This window comes from Macrobrachium nipponense, chromosome 37 (genome assembly GCF_015104395.2).
Source record: "Macrobrachium nipponense isolate FS-2020 chromosome 37, ASM1510439v2, whole genome shotgun sequence".
Taxonomy (NCBI): Eukaryota; Metazoa; Arthropoda; class Malacostraca; order Decapoda; family Palaemonidae; genus Macrobrachium; species Macrobrachium nipponense.
In genome coordinates, this window is record NC_061097.1 from 37,305,614 (window position 1) to 37,328,067 (window position 22,454).

The following is a 22,454-nucleotide window of genomic DNA, read 5'->3' on the forward strand; positions in this document are numbered from 1 at the left end:
CGTTCTGTTAAGAGTGTTCGTTACAGAAATAGGTATTGCCCAAAAACCTGCTTGCACTGTCTCTGAAACCCATAGTAGACATGCTGCTTAGTTGTCAATCAAGTTTTTATAACCAAGTATTTTTTACAAGCTAGCTATTGAATAAATTTGTATTTTTCTCAGTCAAAACATATGCCCCTCAATGCTAACTTTCCTCTTTTAACGACTTTCTGGTCATTGCAAATTCGGCCCCATAATTTCTTATGGTGCGAAAACAGACAAGAGGCCCATGGACACGAAAAACGATTGCGTCACACTACGGCGATAATCCAGCAGTAAAACATCTTCATATATCCAAAAAGTAAATAATAAAGATATATATGCGCATTACGATTATAACAATTACATGTATAGCTGATAACAATCTGCATGAATAACTGGTTAAACTGTTCTGCAATGACAGTTGAGTATAGCAATTATTTACAATTAGGTACGAAAGTCAAGATGTCGTGACGTCATAATACAGAACTTGAAAGAACGTTCTAATTCAGAAAAATAATTACTTAAATTTGAGTCAGAGTCGAGTTACTTTTTCAATAACGAATATTTTCAAATTAATCATCATAAATATGTAAAATATTGATGTTTTACTACTTATTTAAAAATTAGCCAAGAGCACGCTTCTCGTCATCTTCTACCCCAACAGCTGTTTACGCCTGGCTTGTTGTTGATGAGAAATCGTGTTTCGATTGTTGTGATAAAAGTGCTCCAGCGTCTGTGGGTACAAGTGGTGTGCGGATTTATCACAGGAAAATGGTTAGTTTATTGACACAAGCTACTCCGTAAACATCGAGATGGCGTCAATCTTCTAAATACCTCGAGTTGTAAGTAAAAATGTTGAACGCGTTTTGGTGAGATTTGCACTACGTTTGAGGACCGTTTTCAGTAACCCTCTGTTTAAATCTTAAAATTTGGCCTTAATTTCTAACTTTGGAGAAAATACTTACTTCGAAAGGAGAGTAGAGGTCTTTAGCTCCGTTTCTCACCAACAACAAGTCGCGACTGATGCCCATCTCGGGTGTCAGGACGCGTTATAATGTACTTTTTCGGAGGGTGGCTTGCATTGATGGTAGGTGGCCTGCTTGGCCTGCTGTGATGATCTACCCTAAATACCCTAACGTAATAACAGTTAATTAGCTAGAAGGCATAGGCCTTCTAGGTTGCGTCATGCCCGTCTGAGCGAGTGTCACAGGAACATTTTAACAAGAAAATGGAGGGAAATAAAGAGGTAATGGATGTGTCCTCACCTGCATCTTCAATTCTTGAACCTTGTAGCGGAGGGCCTCCTCCTTGACAGCATCCAGTACCTCATCTTCCTCCTCCTCGGACAACTCCTCCTCTTCCTCGAGGCGCTCCTCGAACTCCTCGTCCTCGTCCTCTTCTTCGTTCTCGTACTCCATTTCTTCCTCTTCCACACTCGCCATGGCTTATTTTCGGGGGACCCCGGCTGTCAGAATAAATCACACGGCAAAAATGACAGACGAGACGGATTCAGCACATTAAAAACGTACGAGCGGCTTTGTTTATTTGAGGGATGGTGACGATAAAGAATGGGGGAACTCTTTTTCCCTAATTATCACGTTTTTTTCGCCTTTTTCAAGTTTCTTTTCCTTCTCGCTCAATAGGATTTTAATTAGGGTAATTTTTGGCTGTTAAATAAGTACGTAGTTCGATTAAATATTATATTTTATTTGGTTTTATATTACTTCCAAAAATATAATCTGATGGTAAAAACCTGTTCTTTGTTATGACAGCTCTCGAAAGAATTGGGATAAATTTAGAGTGATATTTTTCTTGCTCATTCTTGGCCATCTAATGCTTATTTATTTATTTATAATTTTTTTTTCTTTTTAGAGAAGATTCTCTTGTTCGTCATTTCCTTTGAGGGGTATTGTGAATGCACACACACAAACACACACACTTACGCAGGCACGCAGACCCAAACACACACACACACATTTACACGCATACACATCATCTGCATTACTATGGCATTATTAGCATTGAGATATTTCACATAGCTAAGATGGTTCTTAAGAAAATATAAGACAGTGACCATCGCCACATTCACAACTGCTGAATTGTGGATGAACTCCTTATTGCGAGCGTCGACTGCAGTCGCCACTTGAGACACTACGCAGGTGAATAAAGCGGGTCGAGGCGTAGAGGTTAATTTTTCTTAAATGTAGAGTAAGAAGGGCTCAAAAGACGTGAAATGCAGAAATACAACGGAATTACGACAAAGAAATAAAAAGGGGCGCATATATATCTTTATTATTTACTCTTGGGCCAGAATTCGAACCTGTGCTTTTCTCGAGTAGACCTATGGTAACATTGACTTTATGCCAGCAACCATCAAGGGAGATATTGGTTGACATTGACTACACTTCGCTCTCCCAGGTCTTGCGTTGGTGGAAATAAAGGTACCGATGAAATATATATTTATTTGGTCTTTGAGACGTTTTGGGCAAGTTCAATGACCTGTCCCTTGCCATTGCTACGAATCGGCGTCTTATGGCCTCTAAACCTTCGGTCCATTTTGTTCTAATTTCAGGTTTTACAAAGGTTAGCCCAACAATGTCTCGACTTCAGATAAAGAATAATAACCTCCCTTTGTGTGCACCATATATAATTGATTCATGAAGGAATGATCTTGATATTGGGTAATCACATTTAAAACCAATCTTGTGTAATGTCCTTTTTATGGGGAAAGAGCTAGTGGTTTATGTAGATATTACTCAAGTAAACTTTAAGCTATGAAAAGGGCATATGAATCTCTGTTATTGTTTTCCAATCTTCTTCACAGGTCCTAAATAAAGTCGCCCCCGTTTTTTAGAACACAAATTTAAGAAAGGTAAATGTATTCCGATTTCCTTGCAAATATACTAGAAAAATGTCAACTGGTATTGTACCTCACCAACTTCTATATGATAATGCAATGGTACCATATACACTTTTTATGTGTACACCACATTTAGTGTACGGATAGTGAACTGCTCTCATATAAGTACCTACATAATAAAGGCACCTTGTTCTGCTTAAAAAAAATAATAATAATAACTTATTGTCCTTACAGTCAGGACACATCTCGACTCTGTTGTATCACCACCATTTTTCATAGTATCAGTATACAGCAGAACTATTATGAGTGCATATTTTATAGTAAAAAAAACGCAAGCTTTTTTGTTTCTAACTGCATTGTCGTCAGCGCTTCACTCATTTTCCTCCAGTTTCTATATACTATATATATATATATATATATATATATATATATATATATATATATATATATATATATATATATATTTTATAATATATATATATTTCCAGGCTTTCCGATACCTTCTCCTTGCCAAATTTTTTATCTTTTATTTTATAATAGACACTGTCCCAGACAAATAATTCGATGAATTTTACTCACATAGCTGGAAAAGCTTATTTTGTAATAATGAATAATAACAACAATAGATTATGCTCATATCAATTTAGGTAAAACTCAGTCACATGTATTTAATGACTGCTCATCAGTATGAATGTCCCATCCAATAAGTGCAAAATTTCCAGAAGCAAAACAAATAAATGAATGAATGGATAGATAAATAGACAGATGAATAAATAAATAAATAAAAAGACAAATACAAAAATAGGTAGATACATAGATAAATGAATAAACAAACTCGACAGTAGACACTTCAATTCCTACACACCTTTCACAGAAGAACGCTCGGAACCGTTACATCGTCTAGAAACTACTTAGGTTAGGTAAGTTTTACCGTCCTTTATCTTTTAACGTAAATTGCTACATTTACTTCACTATAAGGAAGAAGCGTATTTTTAAATGATTATTGTTTTATTTAAAAAGACTTTAACTTAATTATTGCATATAGTAATAGTTTAATGAACTAGGTACTGAAGTCAGTCACTCATCCCAGACAATACCTATCAACATCCCTACTTACCGGTAAATGAAAAATGCCTATCAGGCTCTTATTTATATGCGTGTGGATAGGCTCATTTCTTGTAGGTTTTAATATATGAAATCTCAACGATATTGAAGTAGTTTAAGGCTTATACAGGCTTTGCCCAAACTTTGTTAGGAATAGAAAACCTAAGCCTTAATTGGTAACTTTAGTTATCAAGTCGTAGGGTCACTATGAAATGTCTCTTGCATTAGGTTAGGTTAAAATGGTTTATTTGAATCAGATTTTTCATCTTTTATTTCTAGGCTTCGTACCATTGTAACACAGCCTAACTTACCAGCTTAGGTAGTATACCTACCTAGGCCTTGTTTTTCGTATGGGTACCTTAAGGCCCGGTTTCATGTTCGAATTTAGCCCATTTGCAGACTGATTGTAGGGAATTTTCCTCGTATAATGTGAATAAGCATTTTCATATTTCTCTTATCTTGAATTTCATAATATCTTGGCTATTTTGTAGCAGTTAAGTTCATTTTTAAGTCAAAGTTTTGGGTAGATGTAGGGTACCTATCCGCGGCGGCCCAGACTATGGCAGTTGCGGTTTTTCTATGCAGTTTTACCTCTTGAACAAGAATTTAAAGTAATATTTATTCGGACGACTGAAATTAACCCCCAGGGGCCAGTACTAAACATAGCGAAATACATTGGACGCCCCGATCCCTAGTGGCTGTCGCATCCGCGGTTACGTTTCTTGCAGGGTAATTCTAAAGAATAGTTCCGCACGAACTGCAAAGAACGACATCCACAAGGGAGTGGGGCGTCCAATGTATTTCGCCTTGTTTAGTACTGGCCCCTGGGGGTTAATTACAGTCGTCCGTATACATATTACTTTAAATTCTTGTTCAGTAAGTAAAATAACATAGGAAAACGTCAATTGCCATAGTCCAGGGCACCGCGGATTGCTTCTGTAGAAATAACAAATTTTGATTTTGAACGTCGTTGTGACCTTACAACTCTGAAATGGGCTTTGAGCAGACCTAACCTGTAACTTTCTGAAGGATACAATATAAATAATTTTGCTATAATTCTTTAGCTTGCATGTTTTGTAGGCAAAGTTTCTCAGATGCTTGTGAAGACACTTTCAATAAAAATATTCTTTTTAGTCTACACAATGCTAAGCTAAATTTGTGTAGACGTTATTGTACAGAAACTGCCCTTTTTCTGTTTTGAAATACTAGTAGTGCGACTAAATTTTCATTTTTTGTTTTATGGTGCTGTGCAAAACTAGTGTATGCTTAATCATAAGGGATTACAATAAGCTAGCCAATTGTGACGAACTTATTCTAGCACCTGTTTTCACCTTATGCAAGACTGAATCCTCTATGTCATATCTAGGAGAGCATAGAATTTTGATTGTGGTCTTGGTAATTACGCTGAAATCATTCTGTTACTTAGTAATTCTATAACACTGCATATTAGTTATATCAAATTTTATTATGTAGGTTTTAAACTGAGGTAAACAATAAAAATTATCTGCTCAGCAAGGTATTTCATTCCGTCAAGAATGTTGAAGGAATTAATTTTATTTTCAGAAACAAGAAATTCCTGCATTATACAATGTGGCCTATTGTGATGGCGTTCATGAGGACATATGCTCCCTACATTACGTTGCCTGCTGCGGCTGTCATTGGCTTTATTGGGTATGTCCATGAGAAGTTCTTTATTTTATTGAAAAAAAAATTTCTTTGATTTCTTAATGATTTTTGGGTACTTTGTAATTCTACTGGCTTTATTGGGAATGTCCCTTAGAGTGTCAGTTTTAATAAATTTTTCCATTAATTTCTTATTGATTTTAGTTTATTTGTAGTTCTGCTATATGTTATACTTCATAATTATCTTTGACTTACTAAATATTGTCATCTTTTGAAAAGTACTTGTATACAAATGGCCCTGTTTATTTAATTTGAGATGTGTTAGTTAATGGGATTTTTTTTTTTTACCTGGTATTTACATTTTTAGTTTGTTTTTGTTTTCTGTATCCATCTTAATAGTATGGTAATAAGGAAAACAATATTTAACTTAAACATTTATTCAGGAAAGAGATTGTTATTCCAAGTGTGATTGAACTTTCTTACGACAAAGAAATCACTGTTTGTATAGGGAACCGACTTTATTCTTAAATAAATTAGGGAATTAATACCATGTGTAACCTAATCATTTTTACTCATGTTCACAATGAAGCCATATTGTTCCCTCATCTCAGTGTGATAGAATCATCAGTAACATCGCATTGTAAATGTCATTCAGGATCTTATCTGTGGTAATCTGACATCAAGGAAACAAGAATTTGGTATATACTTTGGATAATAAAAGAGGGTTAAGGGTAGAAAAAAAAGTTTTGGGATATGTAGATGGGAAGAGGAAGAAGTTTTGGGATGTACATCGGATGAAAAAGAAAGGTTTTGAGATATGTATAAGGTGATTAGATCAAAATTTTAGGGGGATATGCATTAGATGATACCAGAAAAGAATTTGAGTAGTCATTTAATGAGGGAAAAAATGAGAAAAAACTGGGGGTATGCTTGTGATGAGAAGAGGAAAACTTTTCATCTTCATCAGGGAAAAGGGGAAAATGTCTTCAGGCTAGGTTCTTTATAGAAACTGTATATTCTCTTTCTTGCATCTTACTTCCACCCTCCCCTAACAATTGTGTCAACTTTATTCTTAGTGTTGAATGACCACTTGCCCTTTGACCTGAAATTTAGATTTATACTAAATATTAGAAACAATGATAATGCTCAAGAAATGTATTCTTGGCAGTTGAAAAGTATTGAGACATTTCTTTGGAAAACTAGATGAATTAATTTCGAAAGAAAAGACTTTTTATCAATATGCACTGTGTGACTTGCATGTGTTTTCCCCATCAGGTACAACATAGAAAAACAGTTTCGTACTCCTCCTCCCCCAAGGCCCTCCGTAGAAGATCTCCGTAATGAGAGACTTTTGAAAGAGATACTGGAGAATGATAATGTGGCACCAGATCCTATTAAAGATAAAACTTTTGTACCGAAGACTGTCTTCGAAAAGAATGTGTCGCCTGGTATAAAAGATGACTGAACACAGTCAACATTTATCTGGTTTTGCTCAGTTGCCCCGTGGTGCTCTATGAATTCTGTTTGAAGGATTTTATAATTATTTAGATAGGCCAATATGATTTAAAATTGAAAACTGTGTGCTAAAATGTAGTAAAGTATTTTGTCATTTACATTTGATTTGTCTTATACAGAAGGGATAATATTTTTTTGGCGTAAGCTAAAGGTAAAGTATTGTAGTTTCATTGTATTTATATGGGAATACCATTATGAACACATTTAGGCAATTCTAGGAGTGCTTAACAAGTGCTGCTTGAAGGAATGTACAGTCATCTTGAATTATATGCACTTGTTTACATGCCAAAATGACATATATAGTAGTATAGTTATATTTGAGTTATCCTTACCCAGTAGTGGACTGAAGTGATGGGTTGTTTCTTTTGTGTAGGATTCATTTTAATGGTATCAAGACATGGTGTTTAAGAAAGAAGCATCGTAAGATCCCTGTTTTTGGTAATCTTGAAATTGAAACTTCATAAGGAAAGTCGTAAATGAAAATGAAACAAGCCAAGTAAATATTCCTCGTAAGTGTTGATAAGGATAGTTTATATCTGTCAACAAACGGCTTTTTATTTAGCTAATGTTGTGAAGTGTAAAGGTGGTAACTAGGTATGTACTGTACTGATAATATCATTAACAGAATGTTTGAGGCATGGAAACTTTGCTTGTACAGTACTTTTCCCATTAGATCTTGTTTGAGACAAGTAGACATTCTGTTTTTCATATAATACTGTATGTATATTTTTCATAGGCAGTTAAAGATATATAATAATGTAGGCATTGATGAATGTACAAACAATTTACACTATAAGTATGAAAGGCCAATATGCCAAGGCATGTGATGTAAATAAAAGGCAGGTAAAAAAGGTATGGATACTAAACAGGTACTTTTTTTTAGCCACAGCAAAAACTTACCAATTGATAAGCATTGTTGTATAAAAGAATGGCTTACTATGGTGTATCAAAGGATTAGGAGCAGAAATAATTTAATAAGAATATGTGTGCCATCTTGAATGGTGTGGAAAAAAAAAATGTTTGTAGACTGTCACAATGACTGTAAAATCCGAGCTGTTAAACACTGCATAGTCACTAGTTGGCGATTTGATTTTGTGATGTTCTTTAATTTAATTTTAAAGGCAAAATACTTTTTTTTTGTATTTTTTGTATAAGAGGGGGAATTTAATTTTAAAGGCAAAATACTTTTTTTTTTGTATTTTTTGTATAAGAGGGGGAATGCTTTTTCTAGCTCAGCTCTCCAGTAAAGCAAGGGATTTAGAGAACGAAAAGGGTATAATACAGAAAGAAATGATAGACTGGCCTCTTGCAGGATAGAAGGTTGAAAAGTCAAGAAAAATACCAGGATGATAGTTTTAGAGCTTGGTAGTATAGAGAAAGACACAGTGACCTTTTGAATTATGAAGGGTTTCTGGATATTTTTTTTTTTAATGGGGGGGCCATTGAAGGGAGATCACTGCCAGTAGAGTTTATGAAGTCGCTTTGGAATTGATAATTTTGCTGTATGCTGTATGGAAAAGGGATGACAGTGAATATGGCATCCAAAATAGTAAAGAAACCACAGGACATATGAAGAGATGAGCTGTCACCAAAAGATTAAGACACTAAAAGCAAAGGCAGTGCTCTGCCTTTCAGATGGTGAAATGGAAATGGTATAGGTCACCAACAAGTGACTTTTTCTGTGAAAGTTATTTACTTGTAATAATTTGCTATCTATTACTTAAGCAGTTTAAGAGGTGCAGCTTCCAGTATTGTAGGTATTGTAAATACTGATATAAGAGAAAAAATTACAAGTTAAAATTATAGTTTTTAACCAAGCTTTCTGCTTTTTAGAGGGTCTACTCAAATCACAAAATTTATTTGACTGTGACTGCTGCAGTAAATTGTACTTTATGGATATTGTTGCAGATTTTTGTAAGTTTTTAAAAAGTTTTATATAGGTTATACTACTATTACTGGAACTTGGAATGTGCTACATCAAATAATTTACAGCTCATTATTGCACATTTAATTTGGCGTAGGGTACTTTCTTACAGCTGATGTGGTTTATAGGTAGTTTTAAAAGATAGTATAAGCAAGATCTTAGGAGTATAATTCTCAAATCTTGCTGAACTGACCTTTCATTGAGGAAAGTTTATACTGTATATATTTAGCCCTTATAAACTAAGGTTATATGGACTATGGGAGGGGTTATGATATTCCAATCATAGTGTACTGATGGTAATTTTGTTGTGATAAATTTTGGGAAAGTACTTAGTTTTATAGTTCTTTGTGGTGTTAAAGTGATTAGATTATGGGTGTGGTCATGAGAATTCTTTCTATGTTAGCAGAAATTGTGGGACATTATTGCAGGAATGGATGAGGTGTCTAATTTTAAGATTACAGGAACTGGGTCTAATTGTAAGAGTACATGAACCGTATCTCAGATTTGAGACTGCTCAGCTAACGAGAAATGAAGCTGATTTTATGAAAAGGTGAAATCATTGGGAATTAATTCAAGGTGACATGTGCTGAGTAAACAGACTTTCTTGTTAAACTGTCAAGTTGTGAAGAACTTGATGTCAGTGTAGAAATAATAAAAGCATCTGATGCAGATTATGCTCATTTCGAACATGTTTTTTCAAAGCACAGTAATATAGTTGTACATATTGTACAGTACTCAGTTTTGGTTTTTTGTTGCAAGCGGGTTTGACTGCTTTGCTTTTGAAAGATTGAAGTCCACATCTGAAAATATTTGGAAATATTACTTCATACAGTGCAATAAAGGCATACAAATGATGTAACAGTACTTTCAAGAAGTGGATAGCATTGTAACAATTGGCAAAGGTTTTTAAAGGTTATATTGTATATTTTGCTACAATAAACTGTTTTTAACTTTGAAGTTCCTGTTTTGTCATCCACTTTTGTGCTCACTTATGGTTTCATTCTTATTTCTGTACATATCAGGAAAAACTGTTCACCTTTTTGATATTTGATCAGCTTTTTTATATTTTTTTTATGAGGCCATGTAAAATGAAATGTCATTTCAAAATTTTATTAATAACATGTATTCATAGTGGCCAAAACCCAGTTTTTCATCCCACATCAAGTGTATTTTCTAAAGCTATTTCTAGAGAAACAAATGCAGTATACTTGTGAGTTTTGAAAGCAAGACACTTGTCAAAAATTCTAGTTGAGTGTGTACTCATTTAGAGAGCAAAATGTGATACATTTCATGAAAGGCAAATTCTTGACATCACAGACTGACACACATATCAGATCTGAATCGACTGTCTGATACCACATCCTGTTTCAAAATCCAAGGCAGGTACTATATGATGCCTAGTCTTCATAAAGGACTAATACTCCTGTAGTGGATGATTAACTCACCAATGGGAACATGAGAGGTTTTGGTCCTCTTTCTATATCCTTATCTCACTGAAGGTGCAGAGGTCTTTTGCTGTGTACACACTGTAGAGTTGTAGAATACAGTGTAGAAATGTGTTGGTTTTCACAATATATGTGAACACAGGAATACATTATTTCAGTGGATAATGGCTAAATATATATCCTCATTAACTGAACTGGGTATGTGGAGAGCTAATCAAACAAAAAGTTGAACTTAGCTTTAAAATAGCCTACGAACAGTCTAGGAGATTTCTTTAATTTTAGTTATGACAAAATGGTTGATCAAAGGACAGAAATGCTTGGATCTAAAATCTCATTTTGATCTTACAGATGAAGTTACTAACTTGAGTGATAGAAACCAATGAAGACATTGAATGTAGGAAATAAATAGTACCCACTGCAAACTGGATTGTTGGAAATAATTTATGGTGCCATCTATGGAATATATGAGAACTGGAAATTGGAACTAGAGGACAAGGCAACCAAAGTTAAGTTAAGTATATCTTAGTTTTACCAGACTACTGAGCTGATTAACAGTTCTCCTAGGACTGGCCCAAAGGATTACATATTTTTGTACAAGTAACTTACCCAGCAGATATATACTTAGCTATAGACTCGGTCGTCCCGACAGAATTTCAAAACTCGCGGCACACGCGACAGGTAGGTCAGGTGATCCACCATTCCCGCCGCTGGGGTGGGGGGTCGGGGTCTGGAACTATTCCCGTTTTCCTAAGCCATAATTTCTCTGTCGGTGAACGAACAACAACCTATTGTTCGTTCCTCCATCTTGGATTTCAACTCGTTTGCCGAGAATTTGGATTGGTTTTTTGGTGACGTATTCTGTTTTTTTCTCTGGCTTGGCATACGCTTATTGTGGACTGTTTTTCGACTTTGGTTTTGACTACTCTTTCACGATGTCTGACGCTAAGGCTTCACCTATGTTTAGAGTTTGCAGTAGGGAAGATTGTAAGGTTAGGCTGCCTAAATCGGCATTAGATCCTCATAGTATTTGCGCTAAATGCAGGGAGAATGAATGTTCTTTTATTAACACCTGTGTTGAATGCGAGAACCTTACGGAGCTTGAATGGAAGGAATTATCATCATATGTTAGGAAGCTTGAGAGAGATAGAGTGAGAAAGGCTTCAGCTAGGTCATCTAGTAGATCTTGCTCCTTAGAACAAGAAATTAACTCTCCTTCTAACAATTTTTCCCTTGGCCTCAGCTGCTTCTCCCTGTTTTTCTGAATCCAAAGATTCTTCGTCAGAGAGGGAAAATGTAAAAGCTTCAATTAAGAAACTTCAAGCTCAGCTACGAGCTCTAAACCAAGGTAAGAGTGGTGATAGTGACTTGTGCAGTGTCCCAGTGCGAGTGGAGGGGGCGTCTGACCGGTTCCTCATTGCTCCTAGGCCTAGACCGCTTCCAAACTCCCAGGACCAGGGGAGGAGGAATGTCGAAAGCCGCAGGGAGGATGCAGAACATCCCCAACGGTCAAGCGTCCCTTCGGCAGATCCTGTTGTTAAGTCCCAGGCTGCCTCGGATTGCCGCAGAAAAGGCGTCCTAAAGGAGTGTTTTTCGGCCTCAGACTCTTCCTCTCATAAACGAGGATGGAGTTCGGCCTCTCTTTCGCGCCCTTTGAAGAGAGCCTGGAAGGCGCCTAAAGGAGACGCGGCTGACTCCAGCCCAGAGCGTTTTCCCGAGGATTGGCCTTCGGGACCTAAGAAGACTAGACAAGAAGAGCCTTCTCTTCAGGATCCTACGAAGAAGTTTTTGGTTAATCTGCAAGAGCAGTTAGCTTCTCTCGTAGGCTCTTTGCTAAGGACTCCTACAAGGAGGAAGGATGTCTCGCTCCCTGTAAGAGTTCCGCTAAGCGCCCCGCTTCGTAGAGGAGAGAACCCTCACGATCTCCAGGGCGTTTATCGCCTTCGTCGAGAGACTCGTCTGATAGGAGTTGTTCTCCTGAGAGAAGAGCCCTTTCGCCCTATAGGCTGTCTTCCCCGAAGCGCCCTCTGAGACGTCGCGAATCGAGCAGAAGTCTCGATCGGTTTAGGTGCAAGGAACGGAAAACCGATTTAGGTATCAGGAGCCCTTGGGTCTGCAGGACCAGGAGCCAGACAGGCGCAAAGAGGCAGCAAGACGCAAGAAAGGGCGTCAAGAGCCTCTTAGAACACAGGATTCAGGACGTCAGGATTCTGCTAGAAGGCAGGAATCAGGAACGCTATGAGCCAGGACGCCAGGGAGTCAGGGCGCCAGGAGTCAGGGCGCCAGGAGTCAGGGCGCCAGGAGTCAGGGCGCCAGGAGTTAGGACGCCAGAAGGCAGGACGCCAGGAGTACGTTAGGCGTCAAGTGTTAGGGCGCCAAGAGCCTGTTAAGCGTCAGGAATCAGGACGCGGGGATCTTTTCAAGCGCCCTGAATCAGGACGCCAGGAGCCTAGCAAGCGCCACGAACCTGACGAACCTAGACAACAAGAGTCGGATAGTAGGCACAAGAGTGTTTCCGACAGGCAGGAGCCTCACTCTTCGTATAGAAGTGCTAATGTTCCGCGCTCCCCTTCTCGGGAAAGGAGTTCTTCTCCCGGGAAGAGCCAGATCACTCCAAAACAAACGATCTCCTTCTGTGGATCAGTTGGACCAGGTATCGGAAGACGAAGAGCCAGTAGATGTAGCAGTTTCTGACTACAAGAGACTTTCTCTTTTGCTGCTAAAGGAGTTCGGAGACTCCCTTCATCCTGCGGACCCTCCTTCACCAGGATCGTTGATGTCCAGCACTAAAGCTCTCAGTCGTCTTGACACCTTCGTCAAGATGCGCCCCGCTCTTTGTATGAAAAAGGCATTAAAGACTTTTTAGAGTGGTTGACTTCCAGAAGGGAAGCGGGCAAGACACAGTTTTTTTTCCTGCCCTCCTTCCAAGTTAACAGGCAAACCAGGAAGGTGGTACGAGACCAAAGAACCTATGGGGTTAGGTCTGCCTTCTTCCGCAGATGCGGATTTTGCTTCCTTAGTGGACTCTTCTAGGAGGAAGTCGTTGCTGTCTGCTAAGGCGACTTGGGGCATGTGTGAGCTAGACCACCTTCTAAAGGGCCTATTTAAAACCCTAGAAGTCTTCAACTTTATGGACTGGGCTTTGGAGCGTTAGCGAAGAGAGCTCAGGACACTGACTTTGTTTCCATGGAGGAACTTTCGAGCGTCCTGGCTTGCCTGGACAGCGCGGTCATGGACGGTTCTGTGGAAGTTGCCTCTCTTTTTGGAACGGGAGTATTAAAGAAGAGATCTGTCTTTAGCTCTTTCTTAGCAGGAGCAGTATCACTTTGCAAAAGGACATCTCTTCCTTTTTTGCACCGTTATCCCCGCACCTTTTTCCAGAGACTGTTAGAGAGGTTTCTAAATCTCTTACGGAGAAGGCAACTCAGGATCTCCTCACGCACTCAGCCAAGAAGTTTAGGCCGGCAGTGCCTATAGAGAAAAAGAGAGACCCTCTTTTGTTCAGCCCTTTCGAGGTGCCTCCTCTTCTAGAGCCCCTCTTAGAGGTCGCAGACCAGAGAGAAGGAGTAGACTATCTAGAAGGTCCTTCGGGAAGTCCCTTAACGATGAGCAGGAAGTCCTCCAGACGAAAGTAGGCGCCAGGCTACTCCACTTTGCCAAAGTCTGGGCGCAGAAGGGAGCGGACTCCTGGTCCCTCTCTATCCTGAAAAAAGGATACTTGATCCCCTTCAGGGAAAATCCTCCCTTGACGACAACTCCAAGGGAGTTGACCGCAAGATACTCGGATCCGGTCCGAAAAGCCTTGCTATGTTTTGCAAGCAGTGGAACAGATGATTTCCAAGGAAGCGGTAGAACTGGTTCAAGATCTCCAGTCTCCAGGATTCTACAATCGGCTATTTCCTGGTACCGAAAGCATCGGGGGGATGGAGACCGGTTCTAGACGTCAGTGCCCTGAATTTCTTTGTATTGAAGAAGAAATTTTTCAATGGAGACGTCTTCCTCTGTCTATCTGCTCTTCCGTCAGGGAACTGGGGCATGGTGTCCCTGGACCTTCAGGATGCGTATTTCCATGTGCCATTCATCCGGAGCAAGAAGTATCTGAGGTTCATGTTCCAAGGGAAAGTGTTCCAGTTCCGAGCGATGTGCTTCGGACTTTCGACTGCCCCTCAAGTCTTTACGGACATCATGAAGAATGTAGCTTATTGGCTACATCTGGAAGGGATCAGGATCTCGTTATATCTGGACAATTGGCTAATAAGAGCCCAATCGGAGAAAAAATGTCTGGAGGACCTATTTTTTAGTTTAACCTCTAAATGTTGACAAAGTCCTTAGGACTTTTTAGTAAATCACGAGAAATCCATGCTGACTCCCAGCAGAGTATTGTCTATCTGGGGATTCAGATGGATTCTCGGGATTTTCTAGCGTATCCTTCCACAGGAAAGGAGAGAAACGCTGCTTAGAAAAGGTGTCAGTCTTCTTAAGGAAAGAACATTGTTCCGCGAGGGAATGGATGAGCTTACTGGGGACCCTCTCCTCGATGGAACAGTTCGTTTCCTTAGGAAGACTTCACCTACGACCCCTTCAATTTTATCTGAAGGAGAAGTGGGATTGGAAGTCCAACAATCTAGGAGATACATTTCCAATCTCGAAAGGGATCAAGGAGAATATCCGTTGGTGGTTAGATCCACAGAAACTAAGCAAGGGAATCTCCCTTCGCTTACAGAACCCTCGCCTAGCGTTGTTTGCAGACGCCTCAGATTCAGGGTGGGGAGCGACCCTAGGTTCGCAAGAAGTGTCAGGCACTTGGGAAGGAGAACAAGTGTCCTGGCACATAAACAAGAAAGAGCTAACAGCCATTCATCTAGCTTTGGTTCATTTCGAGGAACAGGTCTCAGGTCTGGGATTCAGATTCACTCGGACAACACAAGCCCTCGCTTATATAAAGAAACAAGGGGGGACGCAGCCTTCCTTTTCCCTGTACGAATCAGCAAAGGATCTGCGGTGATTTGGGCACAAGAAAGGAAGATCTCTCTCCTCACAAGGTTTGTGCAGGGAGAGAAAGAAAAATGTCGGGCAGATCTGTTAAGCAGAAAAGAACAAGTCCTATCCACGGAATGGACTCTCAATCCTCAGATTTGCCAACAACTTTGGCATCTGTGGGGAAGGCCCAATATAGACCTGTTCGCGACCAACAAGAATCGCAGATTAGAAACCTATTGCTCCCCGATCTCGGATCCTCAAGCAGTAGCAGTAGACAGCTTTCTGCTAGATTGGACGGGCTTGGACGCATACGCCTTCCCTCCTTTCAAGATAGTAGGAGAAGTATTGAGGAAGTTCGCTTGCTCGGAAGGAACAAGAATGACCCTCATCGCTCCCTTCTGGCCAGCTCTCGATTGGTTCACAGAGGTGCTGGAGTGGTTAGTGGATTTTCCAAGATCGCTTCCACTAAGGAACGATCTTCTCAAACAACCCCACTTCGACAGGTTTCACAAAAAACCTCCCCGCTCTAAGTCTGACGCCTTCAGACTGTCGAAGGACTTGTCAGAGCAAGGGGCTGTTTTCACAAGAAGTGGCGAAGGCTATTGCAAGAGCCAGAAGAGTCTCCACTTCTAAAGTATATCAGTCGAAGTGGGAGTTGTTTAGAAGATGGTGTAAGGGAAAGAAAATATCCTCCTCCAGTACCTCTGTAACTGAAATCGCAGATTTTCTCCTATATTTGAGAAAAGACTGTAACCTGGCAGTTTCAACAGTGAAGGGTTACAGAAGTATGCTGGCCTCAGTTTTTCGACATAGAGGAATAGATCTGACAAATAATAAAGATCTTCATGACCTTATAGGTCTTTTGAGACCACGAAAGAACATGTAATCAAGAAGCCTAGCTGGAACTTGGATGTGGTCCTCAAGTCCTAATGTCGGAAAAATTTGTACCGTCTCACGCAGCTTCGTTTAGAGACTTAACGAGAAAGTCATTATTCCTTTTTGCGTTAGCAACAGCCAAGAGAATTAGCGAGTTGCAAGCTTTGGAAGGTAAATGTGGGGTTTAAGAAGGATTCAGCGATTTGCTCCTTTAAATCCATTTTTTCTAGCGAAAAATGAAAATCCCTCAAAGCCTTGGCCAAGAAGCTTTGAGATAAAAGGACTATCTTCATTAACAGGGAGAGAACTAGAAAGGACTTTGTGTCCAGTCAGGGCACTCAAGTTCTACCTGGAGAAGAAGAAGTTGCTGAAAGGTACAGAAGAAAGTCTTTGGTGCTCTGTAAGAGATCCGAAAAGAGCGATTTCTAAGAATGCCCTTACATACTTCATAAAAGATGTAATAAGGGAAGCTCACCTTAAGTGGGAAGAAAAGCATCTCAAGGTTCTCAGAGTGAGAGCTCATGAAGTGAGAGCCATAGCTACGTCTATGGCATTTCACAAAACATGGTCGCTTCAGGCTCTTATAGAGTCGACATTTTGGAGATGTAATTCGGTGTTCGCCTCGAATTACCTAAGAGACGTTAAAATTTCGTACGAAAAAGTGCTTTGCTCTGGGAGCGTATGTTTCGGCGAATTCAGTGCTGGGAGAAGGGGCTGAGGCTAATCCTTCCTATTTAGTTTAAGGCTTAATTTACTGTTTATTGGTGGTTGTTTTTATTGGTTAATTGTCAGAGGGAATAGGGACCCTCTTACAATTCATAGATTGTAACAATACTAACATGGTCAGGTGATCGGGATTGGCTTCAGTGCTCTTTGATGATTTAATAACCTTAACTCTGTCATGTAAGAGGGCGAGTCTCCATTGATATGACAAAGGTCAAGGCTCTACCATGTAAGTGGGTCAGCCCCCATTGGTACGAATCCAGTATAGGCTCTGTCGCGTAAGCGGGCTAGCCCCCATTGACACGATCCAAAGAGTTATTCAACCATAGGTTCATTCCTCGTTGAAACTCTTGAGGCAAGCAGACTCATCGACAGTAGTCATGAAGTCTTCAGCCCAATAAGGTAGGAACTATGGATTATGTTATCCAAGAACATAGGTTGTTTTTTCCCTGTTTTTTAATGTATTTAGTTTAAGTATTATTTTGTTTTTAGCTGTCTCTTGCCCGCCACCAGTGCCAATCAGCTAAGTATATATCGCTGGGTAGTTACTTGTACAAAAATGATATTGTTAAGATACAATAAAGTTTTGTACATACTTACCTGGCAGATATATACGATTAATGGCCCACCCAGCCTCCCCTCAGGAGACAGGTGGAAGAGAAATTATGGCTTAGAAAACGGGAATAGTTCCAGACCCCGCCACCCAGCGGCGGGAATGGTGGATCACCTGACCTACCTGTCGCGTGTGCCGCGAGTTTTGAAATTCTGTCGGGACGACCGAGTCTATAGCTAAGTATATATCTGCCAGGTAAGTATGTACAAAACTTTATTGTATCTTAACAATATCATTTTTACGTAATCCAATTGGTCACCTAGCAACGGGACCTACAGCTTATTGTGGGATCCGAACCACATTATATCGAGAAATTAATTTCTATCACCAGAAATAAATTCCTCTGATTCTGTGTTGCCCGAGCCGGGATTCGAACTTAAGACCACCGGATTGGCAGCTGAGCCCGAAAACCACTATTCCAGCAAGGAACTACATTGCAACCAAAAACTGGTATTCTGTATATGAGATAATTTCTGGGAACTAGAATATTGGGAATAAGGTAATATTGGAAACTGAAATATTAGAGCTCAAAAACTTATGAAAACAGTAAAGATGGGGGTAATTTCTACAAACTAAAATGTTGAGTCTAACAGCTGAACTGGATTCTGGGAAATACTTGACTGATGGGAACTGGTATTTTCGAGACAGGTATCATTTGGAAACTGTAATGTAATACAAAATATTAGAAGTGTGAAAACTAGATTGTAGGCATAACATCTGAAGACTGGATTGTAAGAGGTAACTTGAGGAATTGAATGCAGGAGGCAACTTTCGAAAATTGGAATGTTGGAGATATCTGGAAACTGAAAGTGGGAACTTGTTTCTGGAAACTTGAATGCAAAATGTATTAAAGGAATGCTAGCTGATAAGAATTCCATATTCACTGAAAACTGGAATGTCTGATACATAATCAATGAAAACTGAACTGTGAGAAAGTAGTTAAGAGTAAAGCAAATAGTGAGTTTTAAATTCTTATTGATATATGTTACTTTTCCTTTTTGAAGTGGTTAGGATTGAAACGTTCATTCAACCAAATCACTTTTATTGGATGATGTCATAATCTCACAAGGATTTTCTTTCATCTTGGATAGTTATATTTACATATACAGAGACTGATCAGAAAGAAGTCTTTCATGGTATAGATAATTTGAGGGACGGTTCGACAAATAGTTGATAAACAGAACGGACTTGACACATGCGAAGGGATTGCCTTATATGATGTAATGCGTAAGATAGAATATACTCCAGGAATATGGCTTGTTTAATATACAAGTAAAATAAGTGTTTAAATATAATGAAGGTAGACTTAAACAAAATTTAGCAAATATTACAAAATATTCTTAAAAATAAGAAGCTTCTTATTTTGTGTTTTGTTTTGTTGAAATTTACATCACTAATTTTTCAAAGCACATCCCTGTAAACCTAATACCAGTTATGTATATTTTGAGCCCTGCACATTTTATGCTAGTCATTCTTTAGATTTGCAAGTCTGTACTGTATATTGTTAATTTAGTAAAAACTGGAAATGGATTTTAATGAGCCAAGATGTTACTTATTTGAACAAACTAGAACTGATAAGACAGTTGACAGTATGCCATGGCACAGGGTTCAGAGGTTATGTTCATTGGCAGGACTCTTTATAGAAGGCTCACTGTCCCACTCTAATTTATTTCTCAAATGAAAGCTTAATGTTGTGTAACTAGATGAACTTGTTTTAAAATTAACCCAATAGAAAGGCGAATGGGAGGTGTGGGAAAGAGAACAGTTTACAAGAAAAGGGTGTTAAACAGATCTGAAAGGAGAGCAAATAACTCAAATGAAGTAGATAAACTACTTTGTACCATTAAGGCAGTTCTATTCTCATAGAGCTGGTGGCCCAAAGGATTTGTCATTGACTGAGGGGTGGCAAATGGAGATAGGTAAAGTTAAAGAAGCTGAATAGTTGGTTGGCAAGAGACTAAAGAAAGCAGATGGAAAGGAAGCTGGAGAGCATTGCAGTTGTGACACAGGGTCATTGAAAAGTCCCTTAAGCACTGCTTACTGTTCTCCACACAAGGACCAATGTGGGCAGCATTCCCTTATGAGGAAACTGAAGAAATAATGTCCTGTATGTTAGTGGTAGAGGGAACAAAACAACAAACATGCTTAGATGAAAAAATAATCATATTAATAAGGGAAGTAATAGTGAATTAAAAGTTACGTTGGTGGATGGATGGTTTAGAAAAAAACTGGCCTTATGCCAGCATGGTCGCTTGGAAGGGGCAGCCCCTAAGTGGGATGGGGTTTTATAAAGAATAAGGAGTCTGGTGTGACTCTGTGGACTTGGAAGAACCAATTTTGAATAGGAATGCACAATTTAATTACCTAAGTCTACGTTTTTCCTTTTGAACTTTATGATTCAACGTGAAAACTTTCCCTAATTATATAACAATGACTCTTTTTATGAACAGTTATCTTTTGTGACAAAAGTAAACAATGCCCTTTCGTACCCCATCTTTAATAATTGACAAAGTTGCATCCAAGAATGAAATATTAAACAAAATTTTGATAATCTAAAATAAAAGTAATTCCTTTAGTTATGCCTGTGTGTTTTATTTTTCTCGGAGCCCTTTATCCGAACCATCATATAACTATATATATATATATATAGATATATATATATATATATATATATATATATTATATATATATACAAAAGTAAACAATGCCCTTTCGTACCCCATCTTTGACCAAACCAAGGAATAAGACCATAAAAGCAGGCCGGGTGAGAATTTCAAAGTTTGAAAAATAGTGGGAGGAAACACTCATGAAAGACTGACATCACGACGTTAAATATATCAGTTTAAACAAGGATTTATATATATAACTGAGGCTAAGTCTGAAGGTTTTACTACTATGAACTGGCAATCTACGGGTCATCTGGTTGCCTGCAGGGACGGACTGAGACTAAATTTCGGCCCAGGAATTTTGATGTTGACCGGCCCACTTGAAGATGGAGCTAAATAGAAGTGGGGAGGTATAGCTTAAAATGAAAGTATACATTTAATGGGAAACAGGGCTACACACACACACACACATTTATATATATAAATATATATATATATATATATATATATATATAATATAATATATATATATATAGATATATATATATATATTATTATATATATATAATATATATTTATTTTAAAAATATACACATATATGTGTGTGTGTGTGTAGCCCTGTTTCCCATTAAATGTATACTTTCATTTTAAGCTATACCTCCCCACTTCTATTTAGCTCCATCTTCAAGTGGGCCGGTCAACATCAAAATTCCTGGGCCGAAATTTAGTCTCAGTCCGTCCCTGCAGGCAACCTACCTGTTAGTAACAGATTTGACCCCCCCGTAGATTGCCAGTTCATAGTAGTAAAACCTTCAGACTTAGCCTCAGTTATATATATAAATCCTTGTTTAAACTGATATATTTAACGTTGTGATGTCAGTCTTTCATGAGTGTTTCCTCCCACTATTTTTCAAACTTTGAAAATTCTCACTCGGCCTGCTTTTATGGTCTTATTCCTTGGTTTGGTCAAAGATGGGGTACGAAAGGGCATTGTTTACTTTTGTATATATACATTTATATATATATATATATAATATATATAATATATATATATATATATATATATATATAAATATATATAATATAGTTATATGATGGTTCGGAGAAAAATAAAACACAAAGGCATAACTAAAGGAATTACTTTTATTTTAGATTATCAAAATTTTGTTTAATAGTTCACTCTTGGATGCAACTTTGTCAATTATTAAATCATTATCGAGAGACATTAATATATCCCTCTCTACTGTCATTAGCATAAACTCCTAGAGGTGTTCCTGTGAGAGTCTGCTTCTTAGAGACGATTTTTTATGAATTTCAAGGTAGAAAAACTTCTCTCACAGGAAACTTGAGTAACTGATAAGGTCAGGAGATACTTGTAAGCTAGACCAATTATATAATAAGCATCAGTTAACAAGTTGTACCTTCTGAGTATCTGGTAACAGCAGACTGGACAATTCTTAAGGTGCGTACGTCCACACGGTCGAACAATGTCCGACGGACACACATTGTTACCATATCATAGGCGAAGTAGGATGACGTCATAAGCGGGGAAACGATGGAAGTAGATCTGGCAACAAACAGTGGTACCAGATGAGGTTGTATACCACTGATTTTACTCCGCTCACAAGACAAAGACTGGCAGACAATTGTTAATTGGTAACAATGTTTGTCCGTCGGACATTGTTCGACCGTGTGGACGCACCTTTACATGATGAACATTTCGTTGCAATTGTCTCACGTCTGTCTTCATTTAAGTAAGACTCGTGTTCATCCTCATCATTCATATCTTTAACGGTGTAGTCTTCAGAGGGTGCATTTTTAAAATTTTCCCAGTGTGTAGCTAGACTCCTTCATTCCAACTTCAAGTTTTCAGCTGTTCCTTTTGGCTGTCGAACTTCAGCAATGGCTTACTGAGTTCTTTAAATAAAGACTCATACTCTCCAATATTGCTGTTCTTCAGCTGACCAAAATTTCTTGGGCCTAGAATCGATAAATCGTTGTAAAAAGTCCCATGAGAAAGAAATCGTTCACTGAGGCTCTGTGCGACTTTGTCCAATATTGGATTATATACCTCAACTTCATAATCCCTCTCTGCGTCATTCAGCCTTTCATCATAAGCCTTCGCGCCAGGCATCTTTTTCTTCTTTCTAACTCTTTTCAGTGGCAA

The 22,454-nt window shown here is 38.5% G+C and overlaps 2 protein-coding genes across 3 annotated transcripts in view; one reads left to right on the forward strand and one right to left on the reverse strand.

The window, feature by feature from the left end:
- LOC135209146 (squamous cell carcinoma antigen recognized by T-cells 3-like) overlaps positions 1 to 1,593 on the reverse strand; it is a gene marked incomplete in the record, with an annotated part of 60,601 nt that extends 59,008 nt beyond the window's left edge. Inside the window, 1 exon segment of the mRNA XM_064241802.1 lies at positions 1,287 to 1,593. Coding sequence (XP_064097872.1) covers positions 1,287 to 1,463 — 177 coding nt within the window.
- Positions 1,594 to 3,740: 2,147 nt separating this feature from the next.
- LOC135209148 (small integral membrane protein 12-like) lies at positions 3,741 to 10,004 on the forward strand. Of its 2 annotated transcripts, none has more exons than XM_064241804.1 (3): positions 3,741 to 3,801; positions 5,549 to 5,656; positions 6,884 to 10,004. In XM_064241804.1, exons 2-3 carry the CDS (start codon positions 5,574 to 5,576, stop codon positions 7,071 to 7,073), a joined length of 273 nt encoding a protein of 90 aa, XP_064097874.1. In that variant the 5' UTR covers positions 3,741 to 3,801; positions 5,549 to 5,573; the 3' UTR covers positions 7,074 to 10,004. The 2 variants fall into 2 exon arrangements, with proteins under 2 accessions (XP_064097874.1, XP_064097876.1); XM_064241806.1 differs by lacking the exon at positions 3,741 to 3,801 and adding an exon at positions 3,891 to 4,000.
- Positions 10,005 to 22,454: the final 12,450 nt, after the last annotated feature.